This window comes from the organism of the source record quoted next, unplaced genomic scaffold (genome assembly GCF_019419815.1).
Source record: "Pyrus x bretschneideri cultivar Hongxiangsu unplaced genomic scaffold, Pyrus_bretschneideri_v1 Contig13, whole genome shotgun sequence".
Lineage (NCBI taxonomy): Eukaryota > Viridiplantae > Streptophyta > Magnoliopsida > Rosales > Rosaceae > Pyrus > Pyrus x bretschneideri.
The window spans coordinates 4,212,216-4,233,413 of NW_025999424.1; the positions used below are offsets into that span (position 1 = coordinate 4,212,216).

Here is a 21,198-nt window from a genome sequence, read left to right on the forward strand (position 1 = left end):
AGAAGAAAAAAATGAAGAAACCCTAATTATTTTGTCGAGGGAAGAGAAAAATTTCTTCCAATGACATTATTACCCCTTGTCTAGGAATCGAGTGCTAGCGAGTTGTGGGGACGCAATGGACCTCAAAACCTGAGGAGGTTGGTATTGTAATATTCTTAGGGAAGTTTTATTTGGATTCATTTGTTTTTTTTCTATCTGCACCAAACTAAAATAATTTTTTTCCACCAAACTTACAAATTTGCCCTTAATAAATAAGAAAAATAAATAAAAGCTCGTTTGTATGTACTTTTAAAATGACTGAAAGTGTTTGTAGAGAAAATATTTTTAGGTTCCAAAAGCATTTTAAGTGTTTTCTACGAGAAGCATCAGTTATGTGCTTTTTCCAGGAAGCACTTTAAGTGATTTTCTAGGATTTGTTAGCATTTTTACTAAGGATTGTTTTCAAAAATATTTTCATCAAAAGCGCTTTCAGTCATTTTAAAAGCATATTCAAACGAACTCTAAATAAAAATGGTGAATTCTCTCTACACCAATAACCTTAAACTCACCGCACCACTGCACCTCACCATCTTTTCATACGAACCCAAACCAAACAATGGCAAAATTTTATCCTGATCGAGGTCGTCGACGATGGTTAATTCCTTCCATTCTTTTTCTTCTTTTTCTTTTCCTCGATCTTCACATAACCTTGAGAAGAATGTGAACCACCATGCATTGTCATGGCTCCACACCATTCTCCATCAACACCAATTTACAGCTGCCTCTCTCTTTCCTAATTGATCGAATCCGAGTTCGCATAAAGAAGCAAGAAAGAGAGAAAGGAGAGCATCGATTGGGTTCGTCGGAGTTTCAATTGTGTTTACCAGAAAAAAAAAAAAAAAAGAAAAAAAGGAGCGGTGTCCTGGTTTGCTGGGCAGCGTGAAACCTCCCAATGTGTTTTTCTCGATGGTGGCTGGAGCATATACAAGTTCTAATTGGTTTCAAATCCTTTTTATTTATTTCAGGGCAAAGTTGGAATTTTATTAAAGAAGTTTTTAGGTTCAATGCAGATGTAAAATAAATAAATGGGTTCAAATAAAATATTTCCAACAGTTTATTTTGTATTCAAATATTTATGAAGAAACCTACCTGCCACATATATATATTTATTTATTTATTTATTTTTGTGGCAGCAAAAAATTGCTTGGAATTGTCGCATATGCTATATACGTTCCATCAGTTGTTGCAACTTGAAAGAAAATGACACATCTTTTTCCATTTTGGGTATTGGATTATCCTGCACCCACGTGGGCTGTCTTCATATGGCAATGTGGTTGTGAATTGACCGAACTACCCATCCTCGAGTACATGCCTTTTCTTTTTTGACCATGCAATTTGAATGCCCTTCTTGCATTCGGCAAATCTGGTTTGCCCTCCGGTCGAAGCAACGTACCATTTCTGGCTTTGTAGAAAAACCAATCCTTGGCATCCTATTTATGCGTCTGGTTAGACTTTTGACAGTGCTGAAGGCCCCACTATATGCAATGGATGTTATTTACTTTCCTACTGTGAATGTCAGCCGTTGGATGATGACCTGGTAACAAGCATGAGAATCTCCGTATTTTGATTTCGCACGACTTCATTCTAAAGTCATTACCTACAAAAAATGCTTAACTGGATGATGCATGATCTAGTAACAAGCATAAAACTCTATATTTTGATCTCACACTGCCTCATGATGGTTTCACGCTGTGTGAGAATTGTGGTAACCATGTAACCCTATCAAACAAAGTTTATCTTCTATATAAGACTGGTTAGCTAGCTATGTCAAAGTTAAAGATTATGGACGCTTTCGTAACCCTTTTGTTCTTGAAATGGTTCTTTCATTCTAAAGTTGGTGGTTCATTGGTTCTTGTCTCTTACATTATTGTGGTTATGGTAATACATTGTTTGGGGTACTACTTTCTCAAAATTTAAGGTCTTGAAAGAAAATAATGTTTGAATGAGAATTCATTCGATGCGGGAAGAAAAATACAACTAAACTAACTCTTACAACGTAACCAATAACTGTAACGCGTGTAACAATATTATTTACTCTTGCGGCTAATAAATTTATAATTAGGATTTGATGTGTCTCAAATTCTTTTTCACATCTCTAATTTGGCAAAAACTTGATAGAGGTTGCTATGTTGAAGGATGCATTTTTTGGTCACCAATTTTATTTTCTATTTTTAAAAAGAAAGATCAAGCCAGTGAGGCACAAAGAGACCTGTTTCAAGGTAGGTAACCAGAGATTTTTCAGTGTACCGAGAACATGGATCGGTACACCAAGTGTTATAATATAAAGTGCTTGAATACTTAAAAAGAAATTTCAACTATTATATTATAATACTTAATATATCTAACCGTGTTTTTTAAACACTAAAAAAAAATCACAGTGACCGACGTTCTACTACTAGTGAGAATAATAGATATCATACGGGCCATTTTTAACTCGAACAGGTACAAATGACCACGCGCCATATTGCGTGTAGTACCACCTCCCAAATCATTTGTGAAATATGATCTCTTTTTTCTTTTTTCTTATTTTAAGAATTTTGGTGCTTCATTACATGGACCTAAAAGAGTCATCACGAAGCTTCTTCTTCTTCTTCTTAACCCATGCTAAATTTGTATCCCAAAACGACAACTAGTTACATAGTTTGCTATAATGTTTCAAGTGTGGCTTTTACACCCCAGAAATGTTACATCATCTATCCCGACATCAAACTAACAGGGGTTTTAATCACGATACGTTCCTGAAATCACACGGATATAAATGGTTCATGAAACTAAAAATTTCGGAAAGGCAATGGAATAACCAAATTAATTTGTCACACTCATTTTTAGGGACCAATTATTGTTTGATTTTTAATTTCAAGGACCAACCGTGACAAAATCTCAATTAACAAACCATCCATGCAGTCAAAATATAGATTGATACAATTTCAAAACCTCATGATGTAATTTTAATATCAATATCTATATCATATCCATTCTTCTATACAACTACTAATATCTAAAAATATCCATTCTTAGGATGTCGTTGAAAGCCACGATGTTGTAATCACCCTAAACAGAAAATAAGGGGTGGAAATTAGACTAAACCATATACAATGGCCAACCATAATAATTTGATTCAAACTTGTCAGGAAAGTGACGATGGACAACCAAAATAATGATTTCATGTTGCAAAATTGTAATGGTCAAATTAGTAAATGACATAATTTCAGAACATTACATGGGAGTTTTCATTAATTTTCACAAAAATATTTTCTTTCAAAGATATATGGTAAGTATGGAGACATACAGAGACAGCCAAACGCGCTCAAACTGTGATTGGTTGTGGAATTCTCTCACACAGAAGAAATAGTACAAAACAAAAATAAAATAAAAAAGGAGACTTTATATGAAACTGGAAAGAACACAACCCTAAATTTCATTTCAGAGTTTCTGGGTGTAGATTGGAACCTGAGGTTATTGACCCAAAAGAAAAATCAGGATTGGAACCTAAGGTTAAGAAGATAAGCCATCACTCAAGAGACAGAACTACAAGACAACCAGATCTAATCTCTCTCTCTCTCTCTCTCTCTCTCTCTGTAGGGTTTTCCAACTGAGTGAGTATCCACCTTTCTCTTGTGTTTCACAAATTTGGTTACAGTTTGGTACTGACCTAGAAAAGGAGGATCAGTTTGTACCAAAGAGAGAGAGAAGAACAAGAAAGGGAAAGAAAATATTGTCAAGATCAAAACTTTTGGAGATTAGATACACAAAATAATATTTTTGGTAATTAAGGACATGGGGAGAGGAAGAGTGGAGCTGAAGAGGATAGAGAACAAGATAAACAGGCAAGTCACATTTGCAAAGAGAAGAAATGGGCTTCTGAAGAAAGCTTATGAGCTCTCCGTTCTCTGTGATGCTGAGGTTGCTCTCATCATCTTCTCCAACCGTGGCAAGCTCTATGAGTTTTGCAGCAGCTCTAGGTAATTCCTTATGTATAATTATATGGTCTGATCATTTTTTTTTTTTTGCTTCTTTAATTTCTGGATTTGAGTTGGGATCTGTTAATTGCTTTCTCTAGTTTCTTTGATTTCTTCGTGGGTTTCATTGGGATCAATATTATACGATTTTAATTGCTTCTAGGCTCTATTAGTGCAAGCCTTTCACAAAGATTCTCTCTTTTTAATTGTTTAATTAATATTTTTCATATGGCTGATGATACAAATTTTGATTTCTTCATGGTTTCATTTGGATCCATATATATGATTTTAATTGCTTCTACAAGTGAAGGCCTCTATCATAATTTTCTCTCTTTTATGTTTAATTGATTAATTTCATAAGCATCTATTTCTAAATTTTCTCTTTTTCTTGAAATCAATTTTTAGTGCTATATATATTGAAAAATTTAATTATACGGTCTCAAAAGGCTGATGATATTAATTTTAAGTTCCATTACCAGAAAAGATTCATTTTCTTATCCTTTTCTAAAATCAATTTTTGTGCTTTATATATAATTCAGGTATCTGGTTTCACAGAGTGATATTTTTTTTTTCATTTTTTTGGATACTAATTCTTGCATTTGATGTTTAAGGTGTTGGGTTTTCATCTACTTCCATCTATCTGATTGCACCAAATGATATTTTGTTCAATTTTTGGGGCAAACACTTGCATTTTTGGGATACTAATTGTTGCATAGCTAATTAAGGTTCTGGTTTTTCATCTAATCTCATATACCTGCAGATTGCACAAACTGATATTTTGTTAGTTTTTTGGGTACTAGTTCTTATATTACTGGATCTGAAGCATAAACATTCCCATTTTACTTGATCTCTGGAGTTTTTTCTTCGAACTTGATTTCTTCTTTGCAAGAAAGGACTGTCTCCTTTTTTTTGTTGAATAAAAATTTGTCTTTATATTTCTTTGCAATTAAGTTCTTCCCTTTCCATGTCTAGAATCTAGTTGTGAAATATATATAATTAAGGGAAATATTTCTGAAATGTCATATAAACTTTTACACTTTTTTTTTTTTTTAGTTCAAAACTTATACATCTTTTTAATTAAATTTGTCATATGAACTAAAGTTTTAAACAATTTGTCATACAAACTTTTTGAAATTATTAATTTGTCATCTCATCCTTTGTTAACCAAGTGTGAGAAGCAAAGAAACTGACAGAGAAAGTAGAGAGAGAAGCTCAGAGAGATAGAAGCTTAGAGAAGAAGAAATGACAAATTAATGATTTCGGAAAGTTAGTATGACAAATCACTTAAAATTTTTAGTTCACATGACATATTGAAATATGTGTATAAGTTCATATGACATTTCAAAAAAAATTCCTATAATAAAAAAGTAATTTTTGCACTCCAATTTTCTCTCATTTCATTCATCTCTCTTTTTCTATCCTTAGGGCTGAACAAATTAAGGGGATTTAAAGGGGGGAAAAAACCAAAGGGAGAAGTGCAAAAGTAGAAAACGAGAGTGTAAAGATCGTTATTCTATAATTAAAATTCTTATAGACTTATTTAATTAGATAAAATTAAAGTTCCTCTTTTGCACTATCTTGTTCTAGCTAGTCTTCTCGTGTGAATTGATTGAGTGAAAGAGAAGATGGCGGATTGGCTCCGGAGGTGTGAGTATCAAACGCCCGGGATCATAATTATTCTATATTTCTTTCCCTATAGAATTTGGGACTCACAGTTCTCTGGCATGGCTTTGAGAAAGTTCGTTGCGATTGTTTTTGTTCTGAAATCCGTATATTTTGACACATCTATCAGTAAAGAACTCTATCTATTGTACAGTGGATTATAAGCTGTGTGACATCTTTCAAATCATGAGTTAAAGAGAAATTAAAGTTTTTCTTCTTTTTGCTTCACCACTTCTTAAAGACTGTATTTTTTTATTTCTCTTTAGCATTCTTTGTGATTGTATATGTATGTCTGTTGTGCATGCAGATCATGTTTGTTAAGTTTTAACAGTGGAAATTATAGTTTTCCATTGTGTTCTTGAGAAAATATTTAGGGTTTTGCCGTGTGGGGGTTCAGGATTTATTATATTTTCAGGTATGTGTAGGATATTCATAAACCAAACAGATTTAACCAAGAAGTGGATGGCCATATCCATTGAAACAGATAGTATACAAAATTGAAAAGAAAATTTGGTTCAAATCCAATGCAAGGAATGAGAGGCAAGTTTCGAACTAATTAGTTTGGTATATACGTACTTTCTAATATGAAAAGATGTCCAATCAGAAGCATACATTTGGTTTAAGTAAAAAGTTTCAACAAAGCTATTTTTGTAATCTTTACGAAGATATTTGATAAAGGGTGATGTTTGGAAGACTAAATTTTGTAAATTATTAATAATTTGATTATTACTTAAGTATTGATTAATATGTTTATTTCCAAATGTAACAGGTCATTTGGTTTAAAATTTTGGTGTCTCTAACATTATCTTATGATGAATTTGGTTTGTGTCATTATCTTTTTCTTTTAATATAATTTATTTCAAACAGAAAGCCCTTTACGTTTTCAAATAAAATTCTTGTGTTTATGTTCTCATGCCGTGAAAGAAAAAAACTAGTATATTTGTTGTTAATACTAACTATAAGGATGTAGTTGTATTATGTTGTCAATTTCAATTGTCAATCATGTACCTTTTTGTTTGAACCAGTTGTCCAATTTTAAAGTTTGACAACACAATACGCAAAGTTGTCCTGTATGAGAATTAATATACATATAACTGTGTAAGTATTAATATATTGTTAGTTAACCCTTCTTGAGTAAAATGAGCAACTCCTTGCTTTATTGTAAATTGTAATGGAGTTATATTTGGGTAACTGACTATGTCACTATTGGTTGCTAGCATGAAAGAATGGGAATATTTGAGACCAAATCTTCTGCAGTCAAAATAGTGCATTGACTTTAATTGTTGACTGGCACATATTATAAATTTAATTTTTTTTTAGTTTTATTGTCATAAACTTAATATATGGCAAACAATAATTGGGGCTACGGAGAGGCCACACCTATTTTGGGTGTAGAAGATTTTATCTCGGAATATTTTTGCTCACCACCCTCAAGTAATGATGATGCTCATCATCCTATATATCATCGTTAGATGAGTTTAATATTTGAAATCTGTTAGTGAATAGACATAAATCTCAAAATTTAAACTAATCCAACAATGATAAATAGAGTGATGAGTTACTACCACTTGAGGGTGATGAACAAAAATGCAATGATAAAATTAAGAATACACGGCATATTGATATGCTAAATACATTAGTTAAGATGACTATTCTGTCATAAATGCATTAATTTATACTTTGTAGAATTAATTTTCTGTATCAGAATTATGCATGGAAAATTAGAAATTAACAAGCTTGTTCTTATACTATCATCATATATTAAACTTTTGATTTATAATACTTCAAGTAATAAGATATTGTATTTGATGTTCCTATTTTCTTGTAACTATAAATCGTATCTACGTTTGTATGATGAGTGAATATATACAACTAGCTAAGCCTAAGCAATCACTTGAAACGTGCCAAGTTTATATCATATTTTTATAAAAAAATTAAAAAAAAAAGACATGCAGATGGTTTCGTTACGGTAATCCACTATTTTGAGAACCAGAAAGATTCATAAAAGTATTTCAGTTTCCCTGACCAGGTTTAAGTCAATTGAGTAGGAAGTTTTTGGCTAGATGTCTTTTGTGGGGAAGGAAATAGTTCTACAACATGGATTTACCATGCATGCCATGGTTTCTTCTCATACCTAAAATTTTGGATCTTTTATTATCCTAATTAACTGGTCGTTTTCTTTTCCTCCTTTTCTCCTCCCTTCTTTAGCATTCTCAAAACACTAGACAGGTACCAAAAATGCAGTTATGGTGCAGTGGATCAAGTTAACAGACCTGCAAAGGAACTTGAGGTAACACTTAACAAATTGCTAGTTTTCTGTACTGTGTATAAATTTAAAACCTTTTACTCGGCCTTTAGAATGTTTGGCTTATAGATTCCTCTCGCGTAGAAGAAACAGAATGTGGCTAATACATTTTTGTTGCCATGCATGTGTATATAGCAGAGCAGCTATCGTGAGTACATGAAACTCAAAGGTAGATATGAGTCCCTACAACGAACTCAGAGGTAAAGAATCATTTGTGAATTATAAATTAAGCACAGTGGACAGTGGTCTTCATGGAATTGTTTACCGCTTAGAAGTTAACATTTTTGAAGAATAATTTCAACTTATGATGAATCATATAGAAACCTTCTTGGTGAGGACTTGGGTCCATTAAACACAAAGGAGCTTGAGCAGCTTGAGCGTCAACTTGAGGGCTCCTTGAAGCAAGTTAGGTCCACTAAGGTAACACCAGTTTAAAATCAAATGAGTTATGCATTCACCATATGGCAGATTTTATCATGCATTTTTAGGGCCCGTTTGAGATTCCTTATGTCCAAAACACTTTTTCTCGTTAGTGCTTCTGCTCGAAGTGATTCAATAGAAACACAAACAAATCTTTTAGTAAAAGTGCTTTGAGGATTCAAACAACTTTAAGTTATGCCTAGCATAGCCATAACCACTTTTCGTTATTTGGAAGCGCATTTAGCCATTCAGAAAGCGTTCTCAAGCAAACCCTTCAGACTTTAATGAAGTATTGGCTTGAACTATCCCCTTCAGCTCTTTTAGGAGATGTGGCATTAATCGTTCATCTCATCTTGCTTTGCAGACCCAGTATATGCTGGACCAACTTTCTGACCTTCAGAACAAGGTATGTGCCTTTCAGTTTTGCTGAGAAATGAAAGCATTGCAGCTTCTTGTGCTTAAAAGTTAATAATATACCTTGTTCTAATTACAGGAACAACTGTTAATAGAAGCCAACAGGGATTTGACAATGAAGGTAAATTTCTGTCTCATGGCTCACTGTTAAATTATTAATGTGCTCTTTTAATTGCAATGCTGTCATTAGTATGAAAAAACTAACAAGTCTCACGACGGTCCAATATGCGCTTTTTATTAATTTAGAATATATGACATGAAATAATATTACCATATGAATATATTGCAGTTGGATGAAATTAGTTCAAGAAATCAACTTAGACAGTCATGGGAAGGTGGTGACCAGGGTATGGCATATGCAACCCAGCATCACCATGCTCAATCCCAAGGATTCTTCCAGCCTTTAGATTGCAATCCCACTTTGCAAATGGGGTAATTATACAAGTATTTAATTTTTAATTATTCATCTGAATAAGTTATGTTAAACTACATTAATAGCTTAATTAGATGCTAATTACTTTGATCAATTTACAGGTACTCTGCAGCGGGGTCAGAGCAGATGAGTGCTACAACTAATGGCCAGCAAGTGAACTGTTTCATCCCTGGATGGATGCTTTGAGATTGTGCTGATGAATCTGATCAGTGCCTCTAATCACTCATAAGAATGCGTGCCCAAGTTTATGCTTTTTTTCCTGGCAATATATAATATGCATGTAACTTATTTTCACATAAATTCAGCAGTGACTGAATTTCAAGGGGACCTTTCAAAGGCCTAAAGTCCTTTTAACGTTAGTTACAGAGGGCTTCGCAGAAATTCACAATATTGAGAACTCATTTCTTGCTTTGAGACTATGGTTATAAAATGTTTTCCTCTTTTTCAAAAGAAGACTATGGTTATATATGGTAGGATTGGGGGACACGCTTGTGACATATTTTGACATTCACGGTTCGGATCATTGAAATACACTACGAAGTGGGTCATACAAAAGTGTCAATGTTTCTCCGAATCCTAACCCATATATATATATATATGTGTGTGTATTATTTTTATTCTCATGCACATTAAATATTGTACAGAAATATGGTAGACCTTGTAGGAGGATTCGAAATTGAGACACGAGAAAAATCTTAGAAAAGTCTTAGTTTGTCGTTTGCTTTTGTTGGACCTTAGTTGAATCAAAGGTCTCTGAATTATGTTAAGACCAGTCAGTTTTAGAAAAACAAAAGTTGGGCCTATATGTTTGTGCTGTCCTTCGGTTTACAACGTTTTCTTTTCTATAAGCCGATGTAATTTGGTTACAACTTAAGCCCAATTTAAAAAAAAAATTAAATTTTATGGGAGCCAGTGTGGGTTGATTTGGTTTTATTGAGAGAGAGAGAGAGAGAGAGAGAGAGAGATGGGGGTATGGATAGAAGTGGGTGAGATGTCTTTTTGTATGAAATCACTTTAAGCCCATGGTTTTTCTTTTCTATTATTTTATTGAATTGTGAATATATAGCTAAATTGTCTTTTTACACTTTTTTAATCAACAAATTTTTTATTAATGGATAGGTATGAATAAATTAATTTTTTTAAAGAAATAGGTAGATAATATCGTTTGTTAAAAAATAAAAAAAAGTATGTGGATATATTGGAGGACTAAGAGATCATGGAGCTCTATTGAAAAATTCCTTAAATCACCTTATTTGAGAGAGAGGTAACGTGGGGCTTGCTCCCAAATTTATTTCAATGAATTGAATAGTTTGTTTTTTAATCTTTTGTTAAAAAATCATTCTTACAAAGAATTCGAGGAACACAATATTTTTTTTTCATTGAGACGAACAAATATTTTAAGAAAGGGCAATATTATTTAGACACACAATATGGAATTACTTTGCTGATCAACTCTTTTATATAGGTGACCATACAGACCACTCAAATGACAACCGTTTAATTAGTGGTTAAATGGCTTCATATTTAAATGATATTTTACTACATTGGTAATTTTTGAAGGAAGACCAAAAGCTAAATACTTTGAATGACGGAAATAGAAGACGGAGTGAACTCTTAAGAGTGTCTCAAGTAATGTTACTTGAGGATCCTTCATTGAATCTACCACCCTATACATTGATACATAAACCCCATATATAGGTGCATATTCCAAAGCAATATGAGATATGGTCCCGTATATGCATGTGCTAGGTCACAGAGATTAGAGATACATCTTTACGAGGTTTGATTAACAACGTTTGATTCATTGGGACCTTTAGTTTTGCTTACAATTATCGTAATTTTTTCCTTTTTTTTTTTCCCAATCAAATACTACAACAATAACAATCAAGTCTTATCCCATTAAGTGAGGTCGACTATAAAAATCTTAGAACGTCATTGCGTTAGGTTTTGCTTCAAGTCTTCTGGTAGCTCCAGTGACTCCATATCTTTTTTTGCAGTCTTTTTGAAGTCTTCATACGTCTTTATCAACCCATTTTGTCATGAACGTCAGCATCATAGTCACATCTTCTAAACCAGAACATCCAATCAAATAACAAGGTGGAAAAAAGGACCACTTTCATAAAAAATCAATCAAAATATACATACTTATACAAGGATAATGCTAAAGGAAGGACCACTCTATTTAACTAATGTTTGATTAGCATCATCACTACAACCACGTGTTCACTTTTTGTTAGTTAATTTACATGAGTAAATCATTCCATTACCATATGTAGAATATTGCTCTTTAATTAGTACTAAATATCCAGCTTAATTACATTACATGATGTTTTGGCCCCCCGTCTCTCAGCTTAATTTACTCATAATAATAATATGCAACTTTCTCCGACATCCTTGAGTATTATCCACTATTAATTGCATTATCTCTTTGTATAAAATTCTACATGTGATGGAAGAGTTCAAATCTTATGTACCCAAAAGAGGTGTGACCTGCCTATTTTTGTGATACATGTCCACTCACTTAAACCAACTTAACAGTGTCACCTCTCTCTTATCACCTGACTAACCCTTCATCTGCCTTTCCCAACCCTGCCGCTGCCATTTGCATCCCCAAACCTCCCACCATCACCATCTCCCAAATTCCGGAAAATAGAAAGCTCTGCGGCCCCCTTTCTACAATATTCCTTCATCTACCATATTATTGGAGAGATACCTCTGGAGCAGCCCCATCTTTTTTTTCTTGAGTACCTCCCAGCACTGGTTACTCATGTGCACAACAGATGCACACGCATCGTTTCCTTCTAAAAAAAAACCATCATCTTCGACGGATGCGACCAGGAAGCTTGAAAAAATCGGCATTGGCGATGATTTGATTCAGCATGCATGGAACGAGAGCCCTAGATTCTCCACAGTTCAATCAAGTCACCAAGTGGTTCTATCAATCGTATTAATCTTGATAAGTAGAGATCTTAACACGAATACATTATTATTATTGTTGTTGTTATTGTTTGTTGTTATTATTACTACTACTACTATATTATTCAATCATATTAATCTTGATATATACAAAAACAAAAAACAATAGAAGGCAATAAGCAACAACAAAAAATGGCATGGTCAATAACCTAGTCATTCTCCTTTTGTTTGGAAAAAAATCGTTTAGTTAGAAAATTTAGACTTTTTATATTAGCACTCCACAAAATATTGAATGCACACCATATTGAATTTTAATACTAAATGATTTATGTATCCTACTATGCAATGACAATTTTGACCTTATTAGGTTTTAAAAAATAAAAATTTTCTAAATACACCACAAATCACTTTTATTATTTATCTTCTTCAACTATCGAAACTTCTCCCACCCTCCATTTTTTTATGGTTATTTTCAACTAGGTTTATCTAACAGAATAGAAAGTACAGAGCATTTAGGAAGCATGAATACTACAAATTGGATGAACATGACATATATCCGATAGCTATAAAATTTGTTAGCAAACCATAATTTTTTATATGAAAAATGCCTACAAATTCGTAAGAGCTTTTGGTTTCATTACACAAGCCAAATATTGCTTCGTAAGATACTACATCCAAACACAACTTAAAAGTTCACATGTATCAAAATCATCATAAAAAATTAATAGGCTACATAGGCAAGCCCTTGCCTGAACAAAAGAGTAGAACGAAAAACAAAATCATAAGACGTTTAATTTCTAAGATGTTAGAGCGTGATTCGGATGGTGAAGCAGTAAGCTCGAGTCACAGTTCAATGAGCCAACTAAGCCGTTTAAAAATAAACGAAAAAAAAAAATCATAAGACATTTAAAAATGAGTGTTATAAGATTTGAAAAATGTGGGGTATATGAAGAAAATGTGAGGTGTATCTTGAGAATGTAGGGTATGAGGGTATTATAGGGAAGTATATGAGGTGTATTAAGATAATTTTTAATTACAAAAACAAATGTAGGGTGTATTAAGTATGTGAAGTTTATTCAACAATACGTAAGGTGTTAATAATATAATAAACCAAAATTTATAAAAGGAAAAAAAAAAATAAAAAACACTTTATACTCCTATCTAGCTAGGAGTAGGTCTACAAATTATAATGTTACGAGGATTAACGTAATAATTAGAGTATAGTTGATATTATTTTGATTATTATTTTCACATTGATATTTATAGACTAGTTCTGAACGGACCTCTCTAGTTTCTTCTCCTGATCGAGAAGATCGAGTTTGCACTCATTGATATATATAGCTACCTGCGTGCAGAAAGAAAATTCAATGATCAGAGTTCACGAGACACACGGTGGCGAAGCCACTTGAGGACTAGGAAAGGTCCGCACATATTCTAAAGTTTCTTCACCTTATAGCTTCTGTTTGTATGGTTTTGGTTGGATACTCTACATTCTTCGATTTGTGTGCTTTTCTTCCCAATTAACCTTATAGGAACTAGCCATCTTTATTAGTTAGTTCACCATTTTGCATGATTTGTTTTACAATGAAACTACACATGTATGGAATACATGAAGAATTTATTTTGAAAGACAACTTTCATAGCTACATTTTGAACCATGATTATTAATTTTTGTTCAACTTGTATGTAAGAACTTATAAAAAAACTAAGTGCTTACGATATCTCAATTTTTTTTTTCGTGGCTCCATTACTCTTTTTTTATTAAAATTTTCATTACATTACAAAAAATGAACATTTTTCTCCCACTAATTATATTATTTTTGTCCAATATTTCTTTTATACGACTTGGAGGCCCCCATAACTTCTATTTCTAGCTCCGAGACACACATGCTATATATAAAATAAGTACGCTGCCATGGGCGCATTGCACCCTTCTGCCTATCTAACTCCTCACATACGCAAGAGTTCATTGGCACGTTGCATTTGCAACACGAAAGTTTCTCCCTCAAAAGTGAAAATTGCCATATATCTATGTAACTAGACGTCCCATGTGAATGTAATTTGGTAGGTATTGCAGCTAGATGCTACTCGATAGTGTGAAATGTGTTTGTGATAGCAGATATATTTTTCCTCCTTTTAAAGTACAGATCGGTACTGGTACTAAAAGTAAAGCATGGCAGCAACGATCATGTCTCTGTTATTCTGGGGAAAAAAAAAAAAAAAAGAGTGTTACCGCGGGGAAAGGGATGATCCCAGCTTAAACCAACAATGAAACTCAAATTTAGAAGATGAGAAATCCATTAAAAACAACTCTTAAAAGAAGTAGAAATTCAGAACTCTTGAAAGATCATGAACAAAAGCTGCATCATCACACGGAAGACAAGAATCTCATCAATGAATTCCAACATGACCGACACCAAAGTTTACTAAACAATTAGTCACTTGATTACCTTCACGATATATATATGAGAAAGCCAAATCCCCATGGAAGAGAGAATTGTTAATAATTAGACCAATCAAACGATAAAGGGTTTTAGATCCCCGGGAAATCCCTTTTCTTAATACCCCCTATTCTCCTTTCATCCGGAGCTGCCGTAACTTGGACTCATCATGCTAGGCCAAAGCTCCTGAAAAGATCTATTAGAAAGAAAATGCATTGTTAGAGCATAATTGTACTCAGTCCAAGAAAAATGTCAACCTTTCTCCGAAGCCATATTGACAACATGATCTATGGCTTGAAGCTCTGCCTACAAGACAGTAGCAATACCAAAGGTTCATACAAAAAACCTCATATATTTTGGACGCTCTTGAAGTCCTATCATGCACTTTAAGCGCTCGGAGGATGCAAAACTCGTTAACGGAATTTAATATCATTACCCAAATCCCATAAGTTCATTTTAGAAAGGGTAATGCTAGGGAGAATAAATTTGTAGGTAAAATTTTGTAAACTAAATAATATAGAAGTTGATTATTGAATTATGACTTAAGCGTTGATAAACATGTTCACTCCTATTGGTGACACATCATTTAGTTTGTAAATTTTATCTACAAATTTAGTCCCCATAATATTATCCTTTTAAAAATTTGAAGGCGAATGCCACTAACTAAATAATAGAAAATAAATAAAGAGCACAACCACCAAAAAAGTGAGAAATCTTCCTTTTTATCGCACTTGTTCTCCACCCTAATAATTTGACATTTTAGGAGGACTTCATTGTTTTGTAGCAAATGGTCCCCTCTCTTATGCATCTAGCCGTACGAGGTCAGTTGTATTATTAAAAGGTATGGAATACGGTGCTTTGAAAGAGCTGTAAATACCAATTTCAAGTTCAAGAGTAGGATGGTAGCAGATGCCGTGAATGTCCAGCCAAAAAAATAAATAAAGGTCTTAGTACTAATGGGACCAGACCACTAAAAATGGATCAGGGGTATGCCCCAATTTGATTTTTTGACCCTTTTATCAATTTAACACCAAATTTAATACTGAACTTTTTATAAACTAATTAAAAAGGTAAAAACCAACAGTCGATAACCACACAACCTATCGTTGTCGACGGTGCTCCTCGTAGCCGGCAAAAGCTTTCTTCCCTTTCTTTTCTTTCTCTTGAAATTCCGGTACTAGATCATATGATGATCGATCCATCCCGTCAAACAACAAACAATGTGTGAAGTTTGAAATTTGGGGATATTTAATTGAACGCTACAAGACCAGAGGGGACGTTGAGGGGGTGCAAAAGGTGCAGTCATACAGGGTCTCAAATTTGAAGGGGCCTCCAAAATTTTCGTCACCTAATATTTTTATGAAATAATATTCTATATTTAAAATTATTTTTGTTATGAAATAATGTTCTATATTCAAAAATTGATTTTGTTAGCACTTTAAAATCTCATTTTACACTCCTTATAACCGTAATTTTTTTCCTTTCTAAATATAAAAATTTAGAGTACAATAAGAAATTTTGAGTGCCAATAATAAACCATAAATGTCACATCCCGGCTCGGGACGGATCACTTCCCGGGCCCGCTCCACCACCGTAGCACTATGTTGTCCGCTTTAGGCTTACCATTCCCTCACGGTTTTGTTTTTGGGAACTCACGAGCAACTTCCCAGTGAGTCAACCATCATGGGATTGCTCAAGCCCCCTTCTCGCTTAACTTCGGAGTTCCTACGGAACCTGAAGCCAGTGAGCTCCCAAAAGGCCTCGTGGTAAGTAAGGATGGGAATACACATATAAGGATCACTTACTGGACGATGTGGGATGTCACAATAAAAGACGTTATTTTTTCAATATTATTATATAATAATGTTACATGTTCAAGTGAAACTTCAAAGTTAGAGTTTTTGAAGTTTGTTTTCTTGTGTTGATTGTTTAGTGAACGTTATGTTTGTAGCTTTTTTTACTTATTATTAATGACATTTTTTAAACTTTCAATCAGCGAGTGCTAAATTTTGTTTTGATTTAAGTGATTGTTTTTAGTGTCAATACACTGTCTTACATTTTTTAAGACTATCTTAAGAAGGGGCACTTTTATAAATTTTACATAGAGCCCCCAAAATCTCAGAGATGGTCCTATACGCGACGATGACGAATGTCGATACAACTTCGCCAGCAAGAGAGAGGAAGAGAGAGATATAGAAAGAGAGGAAAGAAGCTTCGCCTCGATGAGGACGAGCTATATGGCCGAAATGCATGGTGGGGAGGTTGGGGTTGGTGGCAGCAATGCTAGATTGGGTGAGGCTATTGTTAAATTTATGCAGTGGTTTTTTGTTTTTCTTTAATTTTTCAGTTTTTTTATTTTTAGTTAAATTTTATGCAAAGTAACCATTCTGAATTTAAAATTAAGTGAAGGAGTACGTGTTAAAAATTAGGGAAAAGATATAAACGAAACACATATATGGGAAAACAAACTCACAACCCTAAAAATGAGCCTTAAGGATTATATATTGCCAAAAAAAAAAAGGATTATATATTGTCATCTTTAAATCCACTTATATATATATATATATATATATATAAATCTCAATTACCAACAAAACTATTTGGACTATAAATAAAAAATAAGATTTGCTATGGGGTTTATCTATTTTTATTTACTCAAATGGACTTTTAGCCCACAAACTTCGAAGGTCAAACTAAGACTTAGACGACCATCTCAGTTCTGTTTAACCTGTCTGAGGGCTCGAACATGGTTCTCTTTGAGGCGGGTTTGCCACGTAGAAGTCCAGGGCTAGGGAATATCTTGCCCCCTAAAATGCAAACACACACGTCATTTGACACACTGAGATCACGAGTACATCGTGTTAACCGTCTCAACACATAGTTGAAGGTCGCCTACCAGGAATTACTATCATTGTCAACGCTAAATGACTGATATATCCCTGATCTAGCTCGGCCATATGATCGAGTTTGCTCATTCTCCCCTGCTTATGAATAGAACCAAAAGCCTTCAAGCTCGATACGCTCGTTAAATTCAACCTCTACGTTTAAACAAAACCTTGATTGATTGAGTGATTCTTCAATCAATCCAACTGCTTTTCAACACAAACTTAATTGCTCTTCAGCAAAACTTACGTAGCTTTTCAGCTACAATCCCAAGGGCTTCCTTCGAAGCAAACACTGTCTATGATCCCTAAGATCTAAAACTTGTTCGCGTTGCCACTCTATGGTATGATTTTCTTGATGTGCAAATTCAACCACCCTGATTTTCTCTCTGAGGTGCCTTGTACTAAATCCAACCTGACACCAGTGATATCGTTGGACTCCTCAAGCATTATCTTGCTCTTCAGAGCCTAAATCTTGCTAGATTTTTTTCTGCTTTCTTTATATTTCCAGTCAAGTCATGTAGCTCGACTCATCTGCCTAGATTTTACTTTTGTGAACGTTTTGTAATTGACTCCATCATGAAATGATTACATTCTGTTTCTCGTTTTAGTTTCTATTTCGCTTTTATTTACTTTTTTAGGCAAGCATACACGAAACTATACCGAACCTTAAGTCCTCATTCACTTGAGGCACATAAAAGAACTTAACTAAACCAGCGTCCCACTCTTTGCACAATCATTTGGTTAAGAAGTCAGATTAACGTGCAACTTCACACACAGTCAAACACAAACAATGTTTGTTGGTAGCCTCCTACAGTCGCACGCCTATTTTCTTTTTTTCTCTCAAACCATCTCGTGACACTGAGACCGAAAACAACACTCGGAAAAAATAGATATTGAACCTAATCTAGATTCCGTCTGAGTTTTGAAACCAACGAAAACTCTCATTACTTATCCTAAGCCTAGACCACAAAATGAAAATCATGCTTTACTATCATTTTAAAGTATTTTTTTTTATATTTCCTTAAAAATATGAATTGTCAATATCTCGTCTCTTTAATAAAAAATAAAAAAAGAATTAACTTAGCTACATGTTATACCACGTAATTTTTGAATTGCACTAATTTAACCTTTTCATTAGTTTCAAGGTTTCACCGTCTAGTTAAACATTTAGTGCTGCGTGACATAGATTATGTTGACATTTAAAGCAACGTTGATTGCAATTTCATTGTTTAGTACTTCACTCTTTTAATAATTTTATGAAATTGACGGTCAACATATGATTCAAATGTGGGTCCAGTCTATGCTACATGAGCACATAATGTCTAATTAGATGGTAAAATTAACAAAAACGTTAAATTGATGCAATTCAAAAATCATGTAATGTAATATGCGAAAATTAAAATCTCGTGGCTCATTTTACAAATGATCCTCAAACTTTGTGGTGTAAAGTGAGGTTAACCCAATATAAAATTAATGAACAAGGTCAACATGATGCGTGAAGAAGTTAGTGGCCAACTGCGGCCACAAACCACCACAAAAGGGAACATAAAAGTAAACAAATTAATTACTCAAAAAAAAAAAAATCAATTCTAGGAGATCCTTCCGATGAGGGAACACACGAGACACAAGTATTCATTTCTACATATGGGTTGGAAACATTATTGTGGCGCATGACTTCCCAAACGAAAGAAGAGACCAAATCCGAAGAGTGCATGAAAGTTCTTTTTACAAAAGACCAAAAGGCAAATACAAACACAAGAAGCCATCTTACAAACAAAAAGTGAACAATACCAAAAGTGTTTTGTTAAAATTTTTTTTTAATTAATTTGACATGAGGGACTAACCCAGCAGCAGCAGGTAACAATTAGAAAAGAGAAATAATGATCCCTCCGTTTTGTCTTGGCAAATATATAGTCACCAAACTACTTTCCCAAATATAGTTGTTTTATAATTTAACTAAAAATATATATACTTACCAAACTACTTTCCCAAATATAGTTGGGGCAGCACCCACGTTCTACAGTTTCCTCATAATTGCCTTTTCAATTGATTGAGTTTGACTAACAACTAATCCGCAGTTTTCAACATTAAAAAAAAATGATTTTGACGCTTATGTTGTAATTAGAAAAACTTGGGACATTGTGTCTAATACGATGATGTTACATCAAATTTTTTTTTTTTTTTTTTACGCAAATTTTCTTAAACAAACCTATCAACCCGATATTGATAATTATGTAATTAAAATAAATGTATTGTTAATAATATGAACAACATTTTATAGTTATTGATATTTAGGTGATTGAATATATGCAGTGCTCAAAGAGCTCGACCTAAGATTCCATCCTTGGATGTACATATTTATTTTCTAGATTTATTGTGCATAAATCTAGTAAAGAAATTAAAAATATATATGCCGATATAATTTAACGTGGCATTATTGCAGCTACTTTCCTATGTGGTTATTATGGATAAGGGAAGTCATGAACAAGAACGTTAATAACGTAGGAGAAAATAAATGAGTATGAGATCAACTACCTTCTAATGCATCTTGTTTCTTCAGGTATTGAATTACAAATTATAATATGAAACCTAATTGCATAATGTTTTATTTCGTATGTTTTAGTAAACAAACAAAAATCATAAATCAAAATAATCAACATTTCAGATAAATAAGCATGCAATTGTTTATGTAAAAGAAAACTCTTCCCATTTCCCTTTAACGGTGTGGGTGCGGCCTGGAAGCTGCCATACTAGATGAGCACCCTGGTGCTAGATAGGCGTCACAAATTATCATCAGTTCGTATCTTATATTTTCTGCTTTTTATAAAGTTAAATAAAATCTTTTCGGAAAAGAAAAACAAAAGCAATCAATCATTTAAGTTTGAGACAAAAGATTAAAAGGGTTTTTTTGACAAGTGATAGGATAATATACATTAAATTACGCATAAGGATTCCAAAGAAGTGTGGGACATCGGATTCAACGGCAAACGCGACAAGCTACTACTTGAGATTAAAAGAGTGAAATGGATAGAAAAATCTTTTAATCCTTTTTTGTTTAAAAAAAAAAAAAAAACAAGTAAAATTCAAGTTTTTATTTTTATTTTGTTACCGATTAAATAATTAAATTAAAGTCATCTAAAGTTTTTAGATGAGAATTCGAACTTGGATACGAAGAGTAAGCACATTACTCTAACCAACTTGACTAAATCCATGTGTATACACGTCTAAATTTAAGTTGAAGATGCTTGTGTTTCACTCCTCTTTCCCATGAAGATACTCTTTATCTTCGTCATATATTTTTCGCGTATGAAATTCAACTGCTGGTGATGTTGATCTGACTGGATAATGTTAAAAGAAGAAGTTCAATCTTAGTCTACTAATTTTCCTTTAATGGTATAAAACTGAATTGCTAAATGTTGATCTAGTGTGCAGTTTGACTTTTGGGTATAGGTTAACAATTAGGAGCTTTTCTTCTCTAACCTGTCTCATGTGTGTTAAGAAAGCTATAAAATTGATATCTATTTTTAATGACATTTCAGCCAAAATAGTTTCTAAAATTGACACAACTCCTCATTTTGGTCCTTAAGATTTGAAATCAATAGAAGTAATCAATGAGTTTGTCCACCATCAATCATTTTGGACCTTCCGTGAAAAATCTCTATTAAATAATTAAGGACTAAACTGACAAAAATACCCTCCATTTAATAAATAATGAGCCAAAATG

General features: G+C 33.3%; 1 protein-coding gene across 2 annotated transcripts; it reads left to right on the forward strand.

Annotated features, from left to right (window-relative positions):
* Positions 1-3,437: 3,437 nt before the first annotated feature.
* On the forward strand, positions 3,438-9,682 carry LOC103926580 (agamous-like MADS-box protein MADS2). Of its 2 annotated transcripts, none has more exons than XM_009335386.3 (8): positions 3,438-4,001; positions 7,869-7,950; positions 8,101-8,165; positions 8,286-8,385; positions 8,750-8,791; positions 8,879-8,920; positions 9,089-9,231; positions 9,334-9,682. In XM_009335386.3, exons 1-8 carry the CDS (start codon positions 3,817-3,819, stop codon positions 9,416-9,418), a joined length of 744 nt encoding a protein of 247 aa, XP_009333661.1. In that variant the 5' UTR covers positions 3,438-3,816; the 3' UTR covers positions 9,419-9,682. The 2 variants fall into 2 exon arrangements, with proteins under 2 accessions (XP_009333661.1, XP_009333662.1); XM_009335387.3 differs by having other exon boundaries at positions 3,439-4,001; positions 8,104-8,165.
* The last annotated feature ends 11,516 nt before the right edge of the window (positions 9,683-21,198 follow it).

Bases quoted from the DNA above. Each gene is read 5' to 3' on its own strand.
- LOC103926580 (XM_009335386.3), top strand. From the start codon at position 3,817: ATGGGGAGAGGAAGAGTGGAGCTGAAGAGGATAGAGAACAAGATAAAC. The intron at 8,792-8,878 runs GTATGTGCCTTT...TTCTAATTACAG, and splicing joins TTTCTGACCTTCAGAACAAG to GAACAACTGTTAATAGAAGC. The intron at 9,232-9,333 runs GTAATTATACAA...ATCAATTTACAG, and splicing joins AATCCCACTTTGCAAATGGG to GTACTCTGCAGCGGGGTCAG.